Source organism: Chaetomium strumarium (assembly GCF_033439665.1).
Source record: "Chaetomium strumarium strain CBS 333.67 chromosome Unknown B0T15scaffold_3, whole genome shotgun sequence".
In the NCBI taxonomy this organism is placed as follows: Eukaryota; Fungi; Ascomycota; class Sordariomycetes; order Sordariales; family Chaetomiaceae; genus Chaetomium; species Chaetomium strumarium.
Window position 1 is genome coordinate 1,262,553 of NW_026944431.1, and position 20,781 is coordinate 1,283,333.

The 20,781-nt window shown below is 57.4% G+C and overlaps 6 protein-coding genes and 1 non-coding gene across 7 annotated transcripts; 1 reads left to right on the top strand and 6 right to left on the bottom strand.

The window, feature by feature from the left end:
- Positions 1 to 1,531: 1,531 nt before the first annotated feature.
- On the bottom strand, positions 1,532 to 1,604 carry B0T15DRAFT_t104. The gene has a single exon. It is a non-coding gene; the product is annotated as a tRNA-Trp (tRNA).
- A 256-nt stretch (positions 1,605 to 1,860) lies between these two features.
- Positions 1,861 to 5,262, bottom strand: B0T15DRAFT_552634 (phosphatidylinositol 3 and 4-kinase-domain-containing protein). The gene is made up of 3 exons (XM_062870299.1): positions 4,251 to 5,262; positions 3,412 to 4,191; positions 1,861 to 3,358 (listed from the first exon to the last, which is right to left on the bottom strand). Exons 1-3 carry the CDS (start codon positions 4,928 to 4,930, stop codon positions 2,347 to 2,349), a joined length of 2,472 nt encoding a protein of 823 aa, XP_062722444.1. The 5' UTR covers positions 4,931 to 5,262; the 3' UTR covers positions 1,861 to 2,346.
- A 736-nt stretch (positions 5,263 to 5,998) lies between these two features.
- On the bottom strand, positions 5,999 to 7,262 carry B0T15DRAFT_149329 (uncharacterized protein). Its single transcript, XM_062861970.1, has 4 exons — positions 6,887 to 7,262; positions 6,621 to 6,711; positions 6,250 to 6,501; positions 5,999 to 6,163 (listed from the first exon to the last, which is right to left on the bottom strand). Exons 1-3 carry the CDS (start codon positions 7,051 to 7,053, stop codon positions 6,310 to 6,312), a joined length of 450 nt encoding a protein of 149 aa, XP_062722445.1. The 5' UTR covers positions 7,054 to 7,262; the 3' UTR covers positions 5,999 to 6,163; positions 6,250 to 6,309.
- Positions 7,263 to 8,236: 974 nt separating this feature from the next.
- B0T15DRAFT_372950 (uncharacterized protein) lies at positions 8,237 to 10,111 on the bottom strand (the record flags this gene model as incomplete). Its single annotated transcript, XM_062864214.1, has 1 exon — positions 8,237 to 10,111. A coding segment is annotated over one exon (1,875 nt), but the record flags the coding sequence as incomplete, so codon positions are not given.
- Positions 10,112 to 11,286: 1,175 nt separating this feature from the next.
- Positions 11,287 to 13,545, bottom strand: B0T15DRAFT_149325 (P-loop containing nucleoside triphosphate hydrolase protein). Its single transcript, XM_062861969.1, has 2 exons — positions 13,190 to 13,545; positions 11,287 to 13,118 (listed from the first exon to the last, which is right to left on the bottom strand). Exons 1-2 carry the CDS (start codon positions 13,445 to 13,447, stop codon positions 11,367 to 11,369), a joined length of 2,010 nt encoding a protein of 669 aa, XP_062722447.1. The 5' UTR covers positions 13,448 to 13,545; the 3' UTR covers positions 11,287 to 11,366.
- Positions 13,546 to 14,452: 907 nt separating this feature from the next.
- Positions 14,453 to 16,168, top strand: B0T15DRAFT_527910 (uncharacterized protein; the record flags this gene model as incomplete). The annotated part of the gene is made up of 1 exon (XM_062869001.1): positions 14,453 to 16,168. The coding sequence occupies exon 1, from the start codon at positions 14,913 to 14,915 to the stop codon at positions 16,164 to 16,166; it is 1,254 nt and encodes a 417-aa protein (XP_062722448.1). The 5' UTR covers positions 14,453 to 14,912.
- An 85-nt stretch (positions 16,169 to 16,253) lies between these two features.
- On the bottom strand, positions 16,254 to 20,075 carry B0T15DRAFT_483961 (2'-5' RNA ligase superfamily-domain-containing protein; the record flags this gene model as incomplete). The annotated part of the gene is made up of 2 exons (XM_062866195.1): positions 16,254 to 16,941; positions 17,059 to 20,075. 2 exons carry the CDS (start codon positions 20,073 to 20,075, stop codon positions 16,254 to 16,256), a joined length of 3,705 nt encoding a protein of 1,234 aa, XP_062722449.1.
- Between the last annotated feature and the right edge of the window lie 706 nt (positions 20,076 to 20,781).

Consider the following 20,781-nt stretch of genomic DNA (forward strand, 5'->3'; position numbering starts at 1 on the left):
ATCTGCACGTCATGCCTGGGTATCATCGACTTAGGACTCGCGGGGCAAAACATTCCAATGAAATGGGGTCTTTGTTTCTCGACTAAACTGAATCTAGTGCGGTTGTGTGGTTGTGTTGACTTTTGACATGACCTACAGGGGGGTGGACAGACAGGGGAAGAACCGCGAGCAGGGGTGTGGCACTGTCGCAATCGACCGGGGCCTTCCTAGCCGTAACCACCGCGTCGGGTCGGGGTGAGTGGCAGGATGCCGTGTGCACAGTGCATTGCTCTTGCTCTTTTCCCCCCTTCCCCCCAATCACCAACCTTTCTTGTTGGGCAGAAGCGTCACTACCTGCAGGCCGGCTGCTGCTCTGGCTTACGAGGGGTTGCCGCGTGTTCGGAAAAGCAAGATGAGGCCAGAAATGCCGACCCGGGGACCTTCCTCACACCCATGTCCGGGACGAGGCCGTTTTCCCCGATACGGCAGCTCGTTCATGAGTCGTCCAGCTTGGGTTTCCGAGGTTCTGGCGTGCATGTCAGATGCCTACCAAGGATGTATTGTACACACATACACACATGCGCCAGGACCTCAAGTTGGATGACAATGCCTTTGTTGGTACCGAGACATCACGAAATGACCGGCTCCTTCAGAGATTCACATACCCCGCCACTCGATCCGCAATCTCCTGATGGCTTCTTGTCTCTCCACAACGCCAAACCTTCCCAAGCGGCCGGGTTTGTGCGACCTTGACACATCACCCCTCCATATCGGTGACCTTCTCGGAGTTCACTGGTTCTGACACGTCTCGTTCTCGGCCGCAACCAGGCATGCCGCCAGGCTATGATGACAAGAAAGAAAAAGAGGAAAAGAAAAGAGAAAAGAAAAAAAAAAACGAACCTCCGGCTGTTGACTTCCTCCCATGGCCATATTACTTGTCCACCCAGTCTCCCATGATTTCCTCCCCTCGAGGTCAAGATAAGCCGCGAGCCCGTGCCGTGGTGCTGGATTAGCTGCACGCAGTGAGCATAGAGTAGGCAGGTCTGGCGGAGATGCAAATGTTGCTGACGCCCAGATAATAAGTTCATACATAACCTGCATACTCACGCAGTTACACTCTCTTGGACTTCCTTCTTCGCACCATACTAGCGTCATGAAATTCCGGGAGGCACCTCGGCCGGCAGCCACTCCCGTTGTCGCAACTCTGCATACGCTAGTAGTGAGGTGCAGACGGGGTTGGGTGAGAATGCGGCTGGTCAGGTTGTTGATTCGGTGCTGAATCTGATACTCCGGTTCGCCCGCCCTGAATGCTGGTGCGGCGCTCTCTTTCTCCACTGCCATCAGTGCATTGAGATGACCAATGACCGGGTGGTCCGTTGAGGAGAGTGCCAGTGCTTCTGCTCACCGGAGACATCTGCGAGGTATGGCCTGTTTCTCCCTGCCTTGAGGGATCACAGTGACGCTCCCATGTCAAGGGAGAGTGCCTTTTCTGCTGCTTTGCCCGTCGTTGAAGGTGAAAAAGATAAATGACAGAACAACCATCTCTGCATCTTGACCCATACCCGACTTGAACGGATAACCTTTCGATCTGGAGTCGAACGCGCTACCAATTACGCCAATGAGTCTGGATTGACAGCAGTGGACATGAGCACAGAAGCGTTTTCAGAGATCCAGTCAAGGACGCCAGTCTGGATAGGTACGGTACATGTCTAGCCACGACAAAGATAGCCGGGGAGAGAGGGAGCGATGACACCTTGACGTACATCTTGACCTTCACGTCCAAGGCTGTTGTTCTCAAGATGAATACCTGGTAGTTATTGAGAGTTCCTAGATGACCAACAACTCTTGTCTCGAAGACAGTGAGCCATGAGAGTGGCAAGGTTTCGATCTCTTTTTCTACGTATTGTGCTATCTTCTTTCTTGCTTCCTTTTGCGCATTGCGTCTTTTCCGTCCTGGACGCCCTGGCCTTTCATTCACATGTGATGTTGTTGACAGCTACCTTTTGCGTTCCCAGCCTTTTTTTAGCTGCCTTTTCCAATCCCGTTCTATAATATAAAAGATGATGGGGTAGAAATTGTTGGATTGGGAGACGGTGTGCAGGGGACCACATGGAAAGGGAACCAGGAAGGTCCAATGCCGTGAGGTGAGCATATGGCTGCCACAGTGAGGAAAAGAAAGCGAAACGATCGAGATTAGAAAGAAAATACAGAAGCCCCAAAATAAGACAGTAATACCCATTTATATATCCGGCCCGCAGACCTCCTCCCCGTTCACAGATCCAAACGAACGCCCGTCCTTTACCTTACCTTTTAGCCGTCCAGGATCTCCTTTTCCCCGTCCGTAGAAAAGGAAGTCAAGTTGAAAGATCAACACCACGTGAAAACAGGATTCCGCCCCTTCACCATCTCCAACCGCTCCACAATCACCTTCCTCCTGTTCCCCTCCATGCCCGTTGCCGCGGCATAGCCTAGATCTCCGCCCTCAAGCTCCCCGTCCTGATCTTCATGCCCCTCTTGCATCCCGTCGCCGTCATCGTACGCGTGGCCACCAAAGTCATAGCTCGTGCGCCTGCTGGCGCCGCCGCCGCCGTACAGCTGTGCGGCGATGGAGTTGCTCTCGCGTCGCGAGGCCGGCGTGGTGAAAGAGAAGCGGGTCTCCTGGTAGTCTCCGCCGCCCTGCTGCCCGCGGTCGGGAGAGTACACGTTCAATGCGCGGGGGTGGGTGTGTGGGGCGCGGGCGATGTGCGGGCGGGAGGAAGAGGTGTTATTGTGGTCGGATAGTGGGTCCCCGTTGCCATTGCTGAGCGGGCTCGGAGAAGGGAGGTCATCTGCCAGGGCTAGCTCGAAGCGGCCCGGGTTCGGGAGGTCGGCTGGCGGGCTGGCGATGCCGAGTAGGTCGACAACGGCACCGGCACCAGTCGTGGCTGGGGCGCTGGACGCGCCAATGTCCATCTCTTCCTCGGTTATGACGTCGCTGCTTGCCTTCGTGGCAGCAGTAGCCGAAGCGGCCGAGTTCGACTCAGCGTTGGCGCGACGGCGCATTTCGGCGCTCGCAGCTCGCATGGGCACGGCCACGGGGACATCGACGAGGTCGTCCCAGACGCATACCTTAGGCCGCCGCGTCAGCTCGAGCGGGCCGTGGTCGGGAGTCTTGAGCGTTTCGACTACGTTCCACGCTTGGCCCTTCATAACGGCTATTTGGCGGGCGAACATGCGCTCTTGGAAGTCCTGGTCCATCTGGAAGACCCTTCGCAGCGCAAGCTGGGTTTGGCTCCACCATTGGGTCGATGTGAGCAGCGGGAGGAAGTGGTCGCGGGTTTTCTGCGAGAAGGGCCTGCCGATGAGATCGACGGGGAGGAAGAGCCAGCCAAAGGGAAAACTGAGTAGCATTGTTAGTGAGACCCAACTACTAGAAAAGCACGCTAGTCTTACCTCCTCCAAGCATCAGGGTGCTTCCAGGGCCACGACAACGAGTTGTCAATGGCTCCTATCGAAATCTTGGGATCTGGCGCGCTCGAGACGGGCGTTGATGCGTCCATGGGTCTTTCCCTCCTGTAAGGATAGGAAGCTCGGGTCTTGGGTGGCCCTCTCTGTGATAGATCCACTGGCCTCGGTCCGGGTTCTGGATCCGACGTGTCCATGTTGAGTCCGACCGGCTCAGATGCCACCGAGACCTGCTCGGTTTCCCAGTCGACCTTGATCATCCAATTGTCTAGCCCTCTATCCGTATTCCGCATGATGTAGTCCAAAATAACAAGCTTTTCCAGCTCCTCTCGGAAAGACTGCTTCAGCGTGGGGGTCCAGACGAAATTTCCGGGACCCGGAGTCTGGGATTGTGGGCTATCGTGCTCATCGTCGCTATCTGCATCGTGGTGAGGCGCGCTCGTCGGACGACAGCTGTCTGCCCATCTCCGCTTCCGTTTCCTGTGCGGATCTGTCGTCCGGAAGCCCGAGAGATACTGGTCCGGCCAGGGATGTTCGCGTAGGAAGACATTAGCGTCCTTGAAGCCCTTCAAAAAGACCTGGAAGCTGCCCGGTTTCGCAGGCAGCGCCTTCCTTTTCCTCGAGAAGTTGTAGCGATCCCAGAACGGGTAATGGAACGCCTTGGACGAGAGGTAGACTACGTCAGTATACGGAACCAAATGTGTGCGCAGTTGGGCGTCGAGAACGTAGGCCGCGGCTTCGCTGACGTAGGACAGGTTGGGGATGAGGCTGTCGGATATAGTGTTAGTCATGGGACGGTATTTTACCTTGAGGAAGGAGAAACACACCAGGCCCTGCCAAAGAAGCAGGGGAACAGATTCCGGTGAATCCACTTGTTCCACTTTGGGTTTCCCGCAGCATACGGCTCCTCGTCCTTGGGCTTGAACACACCCACCACTTTCCCCTCCTGGTTCCTAGCAAAGTAGCTGCCAGAGCTCCCTTGCGAGATCATCCGCGGATGTACCCCTTGTCGTATGGCCTCCCTCACGCTGTCCACGATGGCCTCAAACTCGGCCTTGGACATATAACCTGGCTCGGGCACAGCGAGCATCTCTGCCGTCACGGGCCGGACGCCTTCTGGTGGTTGGAAGACAGAGTGGTGGATCTCGAGACGTTCCTCCTCGCCCTTCTTCTTGTGGCGCGTGCGCTTGAACTTGGAGGCAATCTCGTCGGCCCAGCGCTCGAGCCGGGCATTTATGGCCTTGAGGTCGACACCGGAATTCCTACGGTCGCGGCGGCGGGGGCGACCGCCGGACCGGGAAGCGTCTCGGAGGGCAGCAACGGATTGTGACGACCGCTTCGGGGTGGTCATCCCAGAGTGCGGGCGGGGTTGGCTGATGGGAGTATAGCGTGGGGCGGCCGGAGGCTGTAGTGAGGCATAGCTGGCGGCAAGAACTTCGTCGTCCGAATCGTCGCTGAGATCGGCCTGCGCAAGGCGCTCGTAACCTGTTGTGGCGGGCCGCGGCATTTTGGTGGGGTTCCTGCGGGATCCCGTGGAAGAAAAATGGAAGGATTAACCTATCTGGTCCGCGGCTACGTGACGGCTCGCTTTGCAGAAACTGCGGTCGGGGTCTGATGGTTCCCGGTTCAGACCGGAACCCATCAATCAAAAGGGGCAAAGGTGCTAAGACACGAAGCCCAAACGATGCCTGGTAAGTAACACGATAGTAATACAGCGGGAACAAAATAGAAGAAGAAATTGGTGTCCTACACCAGGAGTGATAACCAGGCGCGTATGGGAAGCTCTCTCGATTGTGCACCTAAGATAGATCCCGATGATGGTGATACCGTGATGGTGCAAGCGCTCAGAAGTTTAGAAGCTCGAGACTCGCCAATGACGGCAACGGGAGTGTTAGTTCAAGCTCCAGGGTGGGGTGCCCCTATCCGCCGGTAATAAGCGGCATCACCCGCTTTGCACTGTTTAATGATTTACCTCGCACTGTACAATACCACCTTAGGTATTCGACGATGGATGGCAGGACCTCCTCGACATCCATCTGCTGCACAACAGACACCACCAGAGGATGGCAGACCCCTACAGGAGGCCGAAATTTTCTTCGAAGCCTTCAACTCTAACTCCACGCATGCGATGCCGACTAACCCGGCCCTGCCCGGCCCTGCAAAGGAGCGTGGCATCAAACGTGGTGGTGACAAATCCCGATGCAACCCTGGACTCGGGCTCGGGCCAGCTTCCCAATTGGAAGCCTGGGCGTTGTTGATGAAATGCAGCCTCATCCCAACGGCTGACCCGAATGGCCCCCGGGGGTCGCTTGGCCAGCACAGCCCACGCACGCACTGGCAGGCGCACTAGGCAGCCAACGAGCTGCATGACAGTAGGCAGGTGAGCGAACAATGGTGCAAAAAGGGTTTCGAACCTCATTCTGGTGTCCATGTGTAGGTACTCGAACTCTTGTGCCACAGCCCACCACGTCGCGTCTCCCGCTGTGCCACCAACCCTTCCCTCGGTGCACTAGGTACATAACAGCAACAGAGAGACGGAGTCTTTACTTTTTGTTTTCCCCCCTAGTTTCACTTCTTCCCTAGTTTCACTTCTTCCTCCCACTGCTCGTCCTCGCTTGATCTTCACACCGACTTCGTAGGAGCAGATTACAGATCCTCTCCCTACCCTCTTACACCAAACAACACCTTCCTCACTTCCTCACTTCTACACTGCCACACCGCCTCTTCCTCTCTCTTACGGCTGCCAACTCGGAAGTAAGCAACAGGAGGTCTTCTTGAGTGAGCGGCCACATAAAACGAGTTCTGTTGTCTCGCACAAGAACTCACACGGCTCCCTAGTCAGATACTCTGCCCTTGAGAGGAAGAGGATTCCCACTTGCACCTCGCTCATCTGGGTTTCCAGGGAAGAGGCAGGGCAAAAAAGGAGAGGAAGGCCAGAAATTTCAAAGCCAGGGGGAAAGAAAAAGAAAAAAAAAGGAAAAAGAAAAAACAAAGGGAAGAGATCGAGGGAAAGAGAGAGAGCGAGGGAAAAATGGTGCACAAGTACTGCTGGAAAGTCGTCGTCACCTTCCGCTGCGGCTGCGTCGAGTCCCCACCGACGACGCACCTGTGCGGGCCGGGCCGCCAGAACTGCGATGCTTGGGTGACGCACGAGAACGTCAACAGGGACTGTGAAGGTCACCGGCTTGGGTGGGGGCTGCAGCAGTCTTCTGCTTCTGCTTCTGCTTTTGCTTCTCCGTCTCCGTCTTTGTCTCCTTCATCTTTTTCCTCTCTGTCCTCTGTGTCGTCCTCCGCGGACCGTTCTTGCGACCACGAGGAGGAGGAGGGTGGCTCTGGTCACAGCATTGATGGTGCGGGGGCCGAGGGCCGGGATAAAGCCAGGCAATGGTATGGAGAGATGGGAAGGCGGAGGACAACTGAGGGCCACTGCGCTGGTCAAGGGACGACTGGGGAGGGGTGCTACGTCCGGCGGAGAATATAGATGATGACTTGGGTGAATCTGGGTGAGTGATGACGGAATGCCTTGGGGATGGATGGATAGGGAAATGTGCAGGGTTCTAACCGAGATAACTGGAAGGCTGGTAAGTGCATACTTGCAAGGGTCTTACTGCGCGTATCTGTCATTGACATTTCGACCAACCACCTACCTACAGGACCACATGGGCGAACTGCTGACGGCTAGCCGCAGGATGACTCCCCGCTCAATGAACCGTCTCCTTTTTCAGACGGTGGGCAGCAAAGAAGACAGTGGTGGGATTGGATTGCCGGGAGAATGGCAGGATGAGCGCCCAATTCTAGGAGGGAAATGACGGAGCTTGTTTTTAGTTGACCTGCAACAGTGGGTGAGGCATCAAGGCCTCTCAGCACTATTAGTACTAAGTATCACGACGACACGGCCTCAGCATATCTGGCTTTCGATACCACTCAGTCAACAGTTTGTAAAACACCTAAAGGACTGCTTTTTACTTAGCGCACTTGATGTGCGCACAATCGAACAGAACTCTGCTCTCTCTCCTTGTTGGATGCTTCTTGCAAGTAAATGAATCATCTATTTGATTACAGTACAGTGCCATACTTGCCCTTGCCAATATATTCTTAGCTTGGTGTCTTGTACAAAATGCCAACAATGACGACTCTCACGGCTACCTTGCCGGCTTCTCTCTCCCGCTGCCGAATGATTCATGAGTTTAGGTTTCCCCGTGATCAGCATCAGATCTCAACCTCCACTGTCCCATTTGGACTCACCCCCGGAATGCTCTGCGAATTAAAAGATTAAGTCGGCCAGGATCATCTGGCATGTATTAATAATCCCCCCCCAACCCCGAATTCATGGCAATGCTGCTCATCCCCGTTCCTTCACCTGAACTCCAAGCGGGGTATCATAGGTACCGTGTCTGTACCGTCAAGCCAACCCTTCCGGAGCCAAGATGGCTCACAAACGCCAAGATACACAAGTCATACACAGACAAAGTGAAAGGAAAAAGAAAAAAAAGCGGCAAAAGATTCAGACGAAGAAGATCGCAGATTGGCGCTCCCGCCTCCAGGCTGGCCGAGCCATTGCCGAACGTAGCTGCGGCGGCGAGTTCGTGGTCTGTGCTTCCGTAGCTTGCGCGGGGCTCTGCACCGAGGGCTCTTCCTGAACCGGGCTCTCGCTGTTGACTGGGGGAAGCTGAGAGGGCTTCTGCAGTTCAGGGGGTGGGCCGGTTTCGGACTGGATTGGATCCCACAATGGCCTCTGAGCAGGAAGGACGTTGTCATCCACGCCCTTGCCAGAGACGGCCCCCTGATGCTGGGCTCGGAAGCCCGGGATATGCCACGAGCGCGACCGTTCGATCCCCGGGCGGTGATTCAGCTCGTTGACCCCCATGCCGTACAGCAGCTCGTGGAGCTTCACTCCACCGCCCGAGCGGCGCCACTCCCGCTGTTGCCAATACGTGTCGTAGTTCTGTTTGTCTTGTTGCAACTGGTGCTTGAGCCTGAGCCGGTCCTTCTGGTTGGCTTCAGCCATTGCTTCCTCAATCTCGGCGAGGATATGCTTGTGCTCATCTGCCGCCGATGGGTAAATGATAGTTTCTGTTGCCTGTCCAGCAGAACCCTCGGGATGGCAAAGTTTGCACCTGATCTCGGCGCGGGATGCACCGGGACCGCTGCGGCAGGTCCACCAACCGCCAACCGTACGCTGCTTGTAGCTCGGCCAACCAGGATGGGGGTTGTGAAATTCTTTGGTGAATGGCTTCTTAGGGAGTTCCTCTGCGGCCCGCTGTTCATCTCCTGCCATGGCAGACGTCCTCCCAAGCACTTGAACGAGCTCCTTGTATCGTTCCATGGCACTGGCGCCGTGAAGCTTGACGGTCCCCTTGCGCTCTAGAAGGAAGAACCACTCTGGCACATTGGTGATCAGAGTATCAAGATTCGGCGTAAGGGGGAAGAACTTGCTGGGCTTGTATGGCTGGCCAAATCGCTTCATCATCTCTTCGACGGCAAGTTTGGTGTGCTCCAAGATCACGTTACGAGTATGCTCGTCCTGGTCCTTGAACCTGCCGCGTAACCCAATCATTGCTCCTGAGATCACAAGCTCCGTGAACTCTTCTTCGGCCTCTTTCTTCAGAACCTCCCTGCTGAGATATGCGTCAACTGCGGTGCCTCGGCCAAAGTCATACACCAGTACGTCCTCCAGCTTGCTGCAGCCACGATGGATGATCTTGCGCAGGTCTCGCTTGACAAGCTTAAGTCGATTTGTGAGCTGTTCTTCATTCTTAGCGACCATACCAAGGACTTTGGTCCGCTGTGCCCACTTCAACTGTTGGTTTGCTGGGCGTAGCAATTCGTCCGACAGGGCCGCTTCGCGGGTGACATTTAAGTCTGCGAGGTCCTTCTGAATGGACACCAACGACTCATAGACAGCACCGAGTTCCTCGAGATGATCTTCAATCATGCTCCGGAAGCGCGTCGTTTCTTCGGCATAGCCGCCGACAAGCGACTCGATGAACTGCTCCTCCCATGGCTCGAAGATCGTGCGAAGCGATTCCAGCCACTCATCGAACTCCTTGTTCCACGGCCCGAAGTCAGGTTGCGGCCAGGTCATGTAGTGGTGTCGTTTGATTTTCCACCTGCCGTAGGGGGCGGATACATCATCCCCTGGAACCTGTCTGGCAAAGAGCGAACCGATGCAGCCAACCGTTTCTTCCACCAATCCACCCAAGACGTGGATGCCCACTCCCTTCATGTTGACTGTCGGAACCCGGACTTGCGGGCCTGCTGGGTTGGCCTGCGGCACTTGTTGAGCCCGGGGGGGTTGCCGCGCCTCGCCATTTCGCACGTTGGGTTCTCCATTTGGTCCATTTGGGATGCGAGGGTGAAATCTGAGCGCTGGATAGCCCGGGGGGATGAAGAAAGGAAAGAAAGGATCGGTTGTCGTGGGACGTTGTGCCACACGAGGGATGTCAATCGGCAATGCTTTGCGGATATCATCCGTACGGTCGCGAGTAGTGGTAGTTAGGACTGGACCTGGTTTGGGAGGCGTATCGTCCTTCAATTTACCGCGATCCTTCTTGGCTGCATCCGTATCAGGCGAGGTCAAGGAAGCTGAACGGGCTGGGGCGGAATAAATCGCCGTCGAGCAAGACGATACGAAGGCTGTACCCGATGAGATCCCTTGCAGGCAGGGTTCTGGCTGACGGTGCGCAATACCAGGAACCAAATTGTGATCCTTGTCCTTGGATGTCTGGTCTTTGGTTTGCAATGGGTCCATCTCTGGTGAGGTGGTCGACAGTTTGCACGTGTCTCCAAGGTCAGCCACGGCTGCCATGTTAGCAGCCAAAGAGGGAGCTGCCGTGGTCGCCTCTGGCGATGGCGCTTGCGAAGAGTGCTCAGAGTTACTGACGTCGCGGTGCAAGTTCAAACCCGTATCCGGCTGGTCTGTTAGGTCTGTACCCGACTTTGCTCCTTGCAGCGAAAGCTCCCGAGACCCAAGAGTTTGCGATTGACGTGACTTCAGGTTAGCGGAGGGTGCCGTGTGTTCGCCGCCTGGCTTCCCCGCGTGAACTGATTCACCCGGATCCATTTTCGTCCTGGTTTTGGTGACGCTAGGATGACGGGGCGATATTAGGTATGAATGTTGACGAGTGTATTGAGTATGTTGAGTTGTGTTGAGTGTGTTGATTAGGTGCGGTAGAGTACTGCTACCGAAGAAGCCGGGTACAAAGCGATACGTAGGGGAAATGGGGAGAGTTTGGGAGAGGTGAAATCGGTCCACGGGTGGTTCAGTCAGAGAGCGTTTTTTGAACCATTATGCTGCATGTGGCGAGTGCACGGTCGATAAGAGTAGTGGTGTGTGTTGGGGGGGTGTGTTGGAGGGAAGGGGGGGGATGGGAGCGCACAGAACAACAAGCGATAATGCTCAACCAGTTCGAGGGCAGCCGAGCTAGGGCCTCTTGTCGTGTCGTCACGACACCGGATTCAGCAGATTTGTGGAGCTACCAATCGACTATGCCGTCAAGGACGCGAAGCTGATGACCACGAGGAGGAGACCCCATGTTTCAATGAGTTTCCAGGTCGAATCCAGGCGTGGGGAGAAGAGCGCGGTTGTCTGTGTGGAAGCCGCGAACAGCGCACATAACTCGTCAACCAGGAAGGCGCGATCTCTTTGCCACACAGCGAACCAGCATAAGCCGTCTGCAAGAGGTCTGAGCTTGACGGATCCCCCCCTTTGCCCCTTTGCAGACGGACCCCCCCTTTGCCCATTTGCAGCGGAACCCACCACCCTCCTTTTGCCCCTTTGCATGCAGGCTTGTCGGGACTCAAAGTCACTCGGCCGTGCAATGACGCAGCTCGCCTGCAAAGACGTTCCATGTCACATGATTGGGAGTTTTGTCCAGGGAACCCAAGCGGCTCAGAAGGCGGCCAGACGCGCTCTCACGCGTCTCTCTCACCCGTGCCGAAGCTCATGCTGGCAGAGGCCCGACCGAGACTAGCTCGTTTTCTTTTCTTGCACGGTACAGCTCGTCGGCAATGGCGGATTTCTGCTGCTTCCTCTTGATTGATTCGATGCTGGCGAACCGGCCGCGCGCACCGTGCTTGATCTTGGTGATCATGTCGGCCGCGGTACCTTTCGTGACATCTTCCGGACCCAGCTTGTCGTCGGCGGCTCTGAGCTTATTCAGGAACTTGAGTTGCTCGTCGGTTGCCGGCGCCTTCCTCCACAGCATCCTTGTCGCTATCATGAAGAAAGGGTAGTTCTCGCTTGCATAATTGTCGCAGCCATGGACAGCATCCGCAAAGGTCACCGCACTCAGAATCTCGCGCGGCGCCGCGTAAGGAGACTTCGACACGCCTGGCGGCAAGGCCCGTACCTCCCATGCCTTGAACTGCGCATCTCCCGGGCCGGCGTCAGGAACTCTTTCCAGCTTCAGGTACGTTCCTCCCGGGCCACTGAGGACGAATCTGTCCGGCCCAACCTGGACCCAGGCGTGCTGACTGATTGAGCGGATGTGTTTCTCGCCAGAGGTGTCGGCAATCAGATCAAAGACCGAATCGTACTCGGTGAAGGTGACGCTATAAGAGCGCCCCGTCGACTCGGCATCCGTCAGGCGCTGCCTGGCCTGAGCCTCCCTCGCTTCCTCGGCCTCCTTACGGTCCCGCAGCTCATACATCTTGTCGGCCGAAGCCTCGTTGACAAGCTCGTCCGGGTCTAAGCCGAACAGGGTGGGCGTCGTGACGATGCCGGTCTCAAGGCCCGCGACCATGTCGATGATGTGGCAGTTCTGCTTGCCGCTATGGAGCCTCATTCCGCGGCCAATCATCTGGATCAGCAGATTCCGGGACCGGGTGGGCCTGGCCAGGACGATACAGTCGATGTTGGGAATATCGGTGCCCTCAGTGAATACGCCGCAGTTGATGAGCACCGGAAACTCCCCGTTCCTGAAGGCGTCCAAGCGCTCGGCCCTCTCGCGGGTGGGCGTGTCACCCGTGACGAAGCGAGCATCGACTCCGTAGTGGCGGAATCTCTGGGTCAGGGCGGCGACGTGGTTCAGGTCGACGCAGAACACCAGCGTCGACTTCCTCCCGGCAGCCTTCGCAAACCAGGCACGGACGACAATGTCGTTGAGCTCGACGGTATTGACTGCGCGAGAGAGGGAATCAGTATCGAACTCGCCGCTCCCGCCTCTTCCCTTCCGCTTGACCTTGGACAAGTCGGCCTTGCTCTCAACGGTGGTGAAGACCACGTCACTGAGCCACTTCTCGCCAATCATGTCCACGTAGTCCTTGTGATACACGATCTCGTCGATGGCGGCGCCCAGCTTGAGGCCGTCAAACCGCGAGAAGGTGGCGGATACGCCGACCAGGTGCGGGGAGTCGGGACTTTTGTGCCTCAGGCCGAAGTGTTCCAGCACTTTCAAGTAACCCCGGGCAACAATGTGGTGTGCTTCGTCCACGAGGACGAGCTTGAACCTCTTGGGGTCAAACTTCAGGAGGCGGTCCTTGGACAGGATACTCTGCAGGCTGGCCACTGTGATATCGGCGGTGCCGGAGGCAGACAGCTTTCCCAGCTCGAGCTCGATCGTCTTATCGGGATAGGTTTTGGAGCAGTGCCGGGCAGCTTGCTCCACGAGCTCCCGCCTGTGGGCTAGGATCAGGGTCTGGGTTGCTTTCTCTGAAAGCGGCTTGACCCTGCCTATGAGTTGGGTGAAGATGACCTGATCTTTGTCAGCTCACCATTGATTCTCCCTTCAAGTTCATTACAGGCAAGGGCGACGGAGAGGCGTACAGTCTTGCCACTGCCGGTGGCCAAAGACACGCCCAACCGCTTGCATCCCTTATCCAAGGACAGGAGTACGGACTGGATGCATTCTTCCTGGTAGTTACGCAGCTTAAGGCCTTGGGATGCCTGAAGCACCTGATGAGGCTCTTGAGCCAAGACTTTCCTCGCAGTGGACATCCATTGCGACAGGCACGTCAGGTGTGGTATTCCGGACCCTCCACGAGGCACTCTGAGCCTGAGAGCTGCCGCGACTAGGAATCTCATGATTACCTGTAAACCATGACTGAAGTGACGTCGGTATCTCTCTTTTGGACGGTCCCCGAGGCGATGGGTTGACGTTGGGAAAATTCGGCAGTTGCCAGCGGACCGCTGTCCCGCTGCAAAAATACGATTGGTATATATTGTACACTACAGCCACATGTATTGTAGTGTACTGAGACGTAAGGTTACGTTCCGTAAGTACGAAAATACAATACATTCGGCCGATTACAGCTCAACACACTGCTGGCCGTTCAAACTCACTTCAACAACTTATTTCATCTGATAAAATCAGAACACCACAATCTTTTCACATCTCAACCAACAACTTGATGCTGCGATGATTTGATTGTGACAAAAACAACCATTCACATCAATCGCATGTTCAGACAACCTAATTCGGGGGTTAATACAGCCGAACACCAACCAGAAACCTGAGATGGACTGGGAGAACAGCTCAAGCGGCCGCAGCAGCGTGCAGGACACCAGGCGCCTGAAAGATTCGGTGTCCATGGTAATCAGGCAATTGCAGCCAAACCAACAACCGGCAAGACCGCAATCAGAAGAAATTCCCGAAAGTGAGGATGGGGAGGCCGCAGACGATGCCAATACCAGTCACACGAACGATGATCACGCCGATGATGGTAGCGACGATGGAGAGCAATCCTCTAAGCATGGGGGAGGCGAGGTTGACAGTATTGATCTCGACGGAATCCCATCACGGCGCAATTCAAGTTCCTCAGCTGCCAGCCAGTACAGCCGCTCCCTCGCATCCCCAGAAGGAGACGCTGCCACCCCCTTGGACCCCCGGGGCTCACTAAAAGCAGCACCAAACACTCAAGACGAGCCCAGTCCATCAACACCGCATAAAAGGGAACGAGAGCCATTGCGGCAACATCTGTCAGAACTCCCCTTCTTCTCCCCCTACAGCACCGTCCCTCCGACCCCAACCCAACCCCTTTCTCGGCCCTCCACCCACCGCCACCGCCACCCCCCTCACCCGCGCAAACGCTCCCGCTCGCCAACGCCCGACCCAGCAGCAGCAACAACACCAGCACTACTCTCCAGAGCGGCCTCCCCATCGCGCCCCTTCAAACGACACAAGACCGCGGCCTTCAGCCACGCCTATCTCGCGCTGCTCAACGACGACATCCTCGACGCCGCATCACATTTCACAACAACAACAACAACAGCATTCCCTGACGACGGCGACATCAACTGCAATAGCTCCAAGCCCACAAACCTGGAATCGTCACAGGTAGGCCTCACTTGCTGGAGCGAAGCCGAGAAGACGCTCTTCTTCGAAGCCCTCGGCCGGCTCGGGGCGGACAATGCAAAGGGTATCGCGGAGCGTGTCGCGACGAAGGGGGAGCTCGAGGTGCGGGCGTATCTGGCGCTGCTGAGGGCGGAAACGGCGCGCCGGAAAGGGGGCGGGCGGGGCGCTGACAAGGCGACGCTCACGCCGGCCGAGATGCCTGCTGCCGTGGAGCTCAGCCAGGCATGCTGTGCGGCGCTGGAGGAGGCGGCCGATGCTGTGTCGCTTCGGCAGGAGGCGTATGAGGAGAGGGCCGAGAGGAAGCGGTGGGGTGGCGGGGACCATTGGTTGATTGGGAAGCGGAACTGGAGGGAGGTGGAGCGCGACCCGCCCGAGGGGATGGAGGCGGTTTTGGGGTTGTTGAAGGCGGGGAATTGGCTGTGGCTGAGCGAGCGGGTGTTTATGAATTCCACCGTGGAGGAGTACAACTGGGCGAGCGTGGGCGAGGAGAAGCCTGCCGTGCGAGCGACGGCGCTGGAGGATTTCTATGCGATCGCCCTTGAGATCACGCGGAGGCTGGTTGCTGCGACGATATTCGTAGCCGAGTCTAGGGTGAGGGCGAAGAGCAGGCAGGACGTGAGGGTGCGCAGGAGGGTGCGGAGGCAGGACGTTGAGGCGGCGGCCTTGTCGCTGGGGCTGTCTATGAATCGTCGTGGGTTCTGGGCAAGGTGTGCCAGGCGGCTGAGGCTGGATATACATGGGGATGAGGATCAGGGTCAGGATGTGCCCGACTGGGTGGGCCAGCGAGAGGAGCGCGAGCCGATGTCATATGACGAGGTGGAGAGGGCGCTCGGCCTTGAGCCGGACAGCGTTGAAGAAGACACGGCCTCTGACGACGAGGCCGACTCATCGGGGGACGACGCGGAAATCAGGGACGACCTGGCGGCGCTTCCTGATTCCGACAGTGGCTCGATCGAACTCGGGGCCGGGACGCAGTATGACACCGAGTACGAAGAGAGCCCTGTTGAGGACGAAGCGGAGAAGGAAGCCATCCAGCGCGAGATGAATGAGATCCTTCACCACTCTGCGCTCGAGTACCCGGAAACCTCCACTGCGCGCAACGCCCTGAGGAAACGGATACGGGCCGAGAGGGCCCATGAGGCGTATGCCGACGCCGTGGATGCCAAGGCATCCTACCACGAAGAAAAGAGGTTATGGGCCTTGCTGGGGCGAAAGCCTCCGATGGAACTGGCCAAGGTAGATGTTCCGGCGGAGCCCCCGAAGGACACCAAGAAAACGGTTGACGATCTGGTCAGAGGATTTGCCAGGATACCCGGTGACTGGAGGAGTAAGCTGGAGAATGTACCCAGTTGGTGGGAGATGGAGTATGCAGTGGCACAAGAGGAGAGGAGGCAGCAAGAGGCATACGCTGTCACGGCCGCTGCGGTAGATAGCGACGATGGAAATTGATACCCCATATTATTGCGTCTCAACGGACCGGACCACTTATCTTACGAGTACCTATTGTCAACTAGTATCAACCGGCATGCCTTATCTTCAGGCCGCATTGCCACCAAACAGCTCATCCCATCTTGTCCGCCGATCCCAGATCTTCCTCCCATCGCTCTTCCGCCGGAAGTAAAGGATCCGATGCTGCGGTATGAATTCCTCGTCTGTCTGCTCGCTCTTCCACGCCTCTAGCGCCTTCTCCTGCGCGCCGGCGAACCGGTCCTCGTAGCCGATCACGTAGTCGCTGCTATCGAGCTGCGGGTCCCACCGGATCCGGTTCATCACGTCGGCAGCGGTGCGGAACCTTTTCGTCTTGTCGGCGCGGAGATCGACCGTGGCAATCTGCCGTCTACCAGCGGCGCCTTTCTTTTTACCTTTATCTCTTTTGGGCCACGATTCGTCTTCCTCGGAGCCCTCGGCCGCCGAACCTTGGCCCAGCTCCTTTCCAGCCTCGGCCCCAGCCCCGGCCTCTTCTTCCTCGTCCTCTTCTTCTTCTTCCTCCTCTCCCGGTGTATACTCCCCCCACTCGCGCTGGTCGACCTCCAACTCTCCTAGCTCCCCCTTGTTCACCACCGCTGCGCTCAGCCAACAGCTCCGTGCATCAAAATACCGCTCGTCGGCACGCATCTGCGTCTCGAACCTGGCCAACACGCCCTGCAGCGCCCCGAGCGCAAGCTGCAGCTCTTCCTTGCCCATATCCGGATCGGCCTTGGCCAGGCCAATGAGATAACAGCCCCTAAAGTCCCTCGCTTCGCCTTCCCCTCCTTCTCCCCCTTCTCCCCGTTCCACTCCTCCTCCCCCGCGCACATCATCCTCTTGGTTGTCGTGGTTAGGATGCTCAACAAATCGGAACCGAGCAGGCCACATCCTCGCATCCAACCCTGGTGCTCGTCGATGCAGGTCCACGAGCAGCCCGACACAGCGCGACTCCAGCCAGCCGAGCAGCTGCGCGCCTCGACCCAGGGATAGGCCCCAGTATTGGATGTCGATGCGGATGTAGGACCTGTGCGCGGTCAGGAAGTTGTGGGTGGCGGTTGGCGAGGAGAGGAAGGTTGACCACGAAGGACAAGGACAAGGAGAAGAAGAGGAAGAAGAGGACGACGACGGCGATAAGAGTGCGTCAGCGGCAAGGCGGAGTTCATGAGCGAGGGCTTTAGTCGAGGGCATAGATGCCGCCACGGCGGTGTTCAGCGACGGGGGGAAGAAGCCTAGTATGGCGAGCGGCTCGCGCGGGCTGCGGGTGTAGGCGAGGTGGTGGCGGTGGAAGAAAGGGTCGAAGGCGGGTTTGCTGGCCCAGGGGAACACGGCGTAGTGTGCAAAGAAGGTGGCGACCAGGTCTTCGGCGGAGCAGGCGCCGGACTCGTCCCGCGTGATGAGCTTGTGCACGCGCGCGAGCAGGATGGAGATCTGGATTCCGCTGAGGAAGCCAAAGCGGGCCGAGTAGAGTCCGCGGGACCGCGCCCATGTCTTGATGGCGCGGTGGGCGGCCCGGAAGGTGGCAAGGTCCGGGACGGAGCGGCGGAGGTAGTCGATGTCCCGGATCGCTTTGAGCTTGGAGAGTGTCTGGGCCGAGAGGGACCAGACCGGGTCAGAGGGCGGTGCACGGAGGACATCGGGCCAGCGCTCGGCGACGGTGGCAGCTGGGCAGTACTGCAGGTCCACCTTGATGCCGTGTACCTCGATCTCGAGCATGGTGCCGGTATTAGCCCGGACTCTGCGGAGCATCCTGATCTTGCTGCCCTGGGCGGCGGCCCTGCGGAGCCGCTGGGACGCCAGGGCAAAGAAAGTGTTGGAGCTGAAGGGGCCGATGCACAGCACATCCATGTCCGAGGACGATGTCCAGACGTCGAGAGCGTATGATCCAACAGGGACCACTACCACTGTGGGCTGCGACCTTGTTTCTGCTGCTGTGTAGGGTGTGGGTGTGTCGAGAATGACGTCCCTCAGCAGGTTGAGTGCCTCCTTCCGCTTGGCGATCTCTTCGACGCCTGGAATAACGCCTAGTTCGCCCAGAGACTGCGCCAGACTCCCCGCGCCCGCCAGATGCTCCGGAGCCCTTTGGAGTTGGACGGGCACAACGAGGCCGGCAATCTCCTCAGAAGGCTCGCAGACGTTGCCACCAAGACTCCTGATATCCATGGTGCATCGGATGCCCCAGTGGTCGCTGGCAAACACTTCGGAGCCAGCGTCGTCCAGCTTCTCGGTCAAGGAGCCAAACATGTTGAACTTGGAGATCTCGAAGAGGCCTTCACCGCGAACGAGGATCCGATCGTACCGCTGGGGCCGCATGTAGCCGTTGCTACCAGCCATGGCGGCCGCTGCGCCGTTCACTGTTGGGTCCCAAGTAGCACCCCGTTCGCCGTCGTCAACATCGGCGGAGCTGTCTCTACCTTCTGCCGGTGCCGCTGCTGCCCACGCGTCGTCCAGCTTCGCCTCGGCGAACAGCTTGTCGAGGCCGGACAGATGACTAACTGTCAACTCCGAGATGGCTTTCTTCTTGAGAGCTGCGGCGACCGTGGCACAAGACGTTGCGACGTTGAAGTCGCCCGCCAGAATCCAGGGGTGTCCGGGATATGTCTGGGACAGATAGCCGGTGATCCGCTTGATGTCCGCCTTCTTGGCCGCGACAGCGCCGTCGGTGAGGCCATGGCTCAGGTGGATGGCCGCAAGGATGACGGGCGGAATCTTGGCGCCCTCGGACCGGCCGAGGGCCGCGAAGCGCGCTACGACTGCGCCCTTGTGTTTCCGGTGAAATGAGACGTACTCCCAGTCGAAGGCCATCTTGCTCAGCACGACTATGTTGAGGTAGTCTGGCAGCGGCTCAATGTCGTCCTGATCCGGTGGCCCGTGTGAGCAGTAGGGGTATGCGTCCCGGATCCCGTCGTCGGCGAGGAGGTACGACAGGAAGCCGTCCGTGACCTCCTGCAGCACTAACACATCTGCTGCCGCGCTCTCGGCCAGTATGTTCTTGACAAGCAGGGGGTACCGTGTCTCCGAGGGCGGCCAGTGGAACTCGGCCAGGACGTTGTAGCTTGCCACCGCCAGAGTTTTCCGCTCTTCCTCGTCTGCGTCCAGCGTCGAAGGCCTAAACGGCATCCATCGCAGGGTTTCCTCGTCAAAGTAATAGGAGGCCAGACCGCTCTGGAGCTGGTCCTTCTCCGCCACGCCTTCGTTTTCTTCTTCCTCGCCCTCCTCTCCATCCTCCCTTTTCACACCGGACTGCTCATAGAACGTCCCCAACCCGACCCCCTTTTCCACGCTCCCATCGGCAAGCACGATCGCCCCCCACAGTCGCATCACGCTCTGTCCGTGCCCAGTCCGCTCCCTCACCAGCACAGCCAGCTCCGCAGCAGTCCAGTTCACCTTGGGCACCGATCTCACCTTTTCCACCAGAAACTTGTGCGCCGAGGAATTGGCATCCTCGCTCTGCGCCACCGTCAGATGCGCCGTGTACCCAGTATCGGCATCGACCACTCCCAACGACCCTATCATCTCCTTCCGCAACCTGCACAACCCCTCCTCCTCCTCCGCCCCATCACTGCCCAGATAGATGGTATTACTCCCCTTCTTTGGGTGGTGGAAAATACCGGCGCGATCTAAGCACACCTTTACCGCCTCCTTGCCAGAGCGTGACCCTGCCAGCGCAGAGGCAATCCGATCCACAGCATCAGCCAGCGCCTCGGGCCGCACAAACGGATACACCAGGTTGATATGGGGTGGCCAGCGGGGGTAGGCCTTATCGTAAAGCGCGCGGAGGCGGTCGATGCGCGGCCAGAGGTGCCGTGGCGGAATCAGGGCCAGCGCTGTGTCGTGCGAGTTGAGCGAGAAGGCTGTGCGTGAGGCTGCTGCTTGTTCTGAGGGCTGCGCCATGGTGACCCTAACCTAGGAGATGCGTTTGATCTCCGTTTGGTACTAGTATATACTAATAGTGTATTGATGTCGGGTAATGGGAAGAGATGGCCGTCAAGTGCGTCACAAAATGAGTGTGCGTGTGAGTGGCAAAACGCGAGCTCGGCTCCTCGAGGCAAAAGAAAGGCTGACGGTGAACGATGGCAATTTGAAATATAAATCAAAGCTGAACATCAATAAGAGCGTTCTCTTCTGTACGGGTTCCGAGTATGATCCCTCCACGAGGCCTCTTCAACTTGATCCCCCGGGTCCGCAGGGTTAAGGTTCGGTGGGGTGTCAATCGTGTCATAACGGCAGTGGCGATCCTTACGACGCTTCTCCGGGTGACTCACCAATATACAAGATGGGATGTTTGGACTCCATTTTGTCCCTGCCAACAGGAAAGAGAACATAGAAACGTGAGTGTTGACTTCAGATGATGCACCGCTTATTAAATAAAAACACTTACATGCCATGCCAGTGCTGTAAGTACATAGGTAGTAACCTGGAGGGTGAGTTGAGTTGGGCTAACTTGGTGGGGTCGGGTTGTCAACCACCTATGTCAGTAGAGTGTAAATACATTCGGTTAATTACGGTACCGTACATTACCTACCTGAGGTATCCGAGTCATTTACGGTAGCCACCATACCATACCATACCATACAAGGAGCTCTTGTTTGCTGAACCG

What these genes read in the sequence shown, in the direction of transcription:
- B0T15DRAFT_149325 (XM_062861969.1), bottom strand. Translation starts at nt 13,447, where the DNA reads ATGAGATTCCTAGTCGCGGCAGCTCTCAGGCTCAGAGTGCCTCGTGGA. An exon ending in CCACCGGCAGTGGCAAGACT is followed by an intron (nt 13,119 to 13,189) that starts GTACGCCTCTCC and finishes GACAAAGATCAG; the next exon opens with GTCATCTTCACCCAACTCAT.
- B0T15DRAFT_552634 (XM_062870299.1), bottom strand. Translation starts at nt 4,930, where the DNA reads ATGCCGCGGCCCGCCACAACAGGTTACGAGCGCCTTGCGCAGGCCGAT. An exon ending in TGCTTCTTTGGCAGGGCCTG is followed by an intron (nt 4,192 to 4,250) that starts GTGTGTTTCTCC and finishes TATATCCGACAG; the next exon opens with CCTCATCCCCAACCTGTCCT. An exon ending in CACCCTGATGCTTGGAGGAG is followed by an intron (nt 3,359 to 3,411) that starts GTAAGACTAGCG and finishes AATGCTACTCAG; the next exon opens with TTTTCCCTTTGGCTGGCTCT.
- B0T15DRAFT_149329 (XM_062861970.1), bottom strand. Translation starts at nt 7,053, where the DNA reads ATGTCAATGACAGATACGCGCAGTAAGACCCTTGCAAGTATGCACTTA. An exon ending in ATCTATATTCTCCGCCGGAC is followed by an intron (nt 6,712 to 6,886) that starts GTAGCACCCCTC and finishes CGGTCCGCGGAG; the next exon opens with GACGACACAGAGGACAGAGA. An exon ending in AGAAGCAGAAGACTGCTGCA is followed by an intron (nt 6,502 to 6,620) that starts GCCCCCACCCAA and finishes GACTCGACGCAG; the next exon opens with CCGCAGCGGAAGGTGACGAC.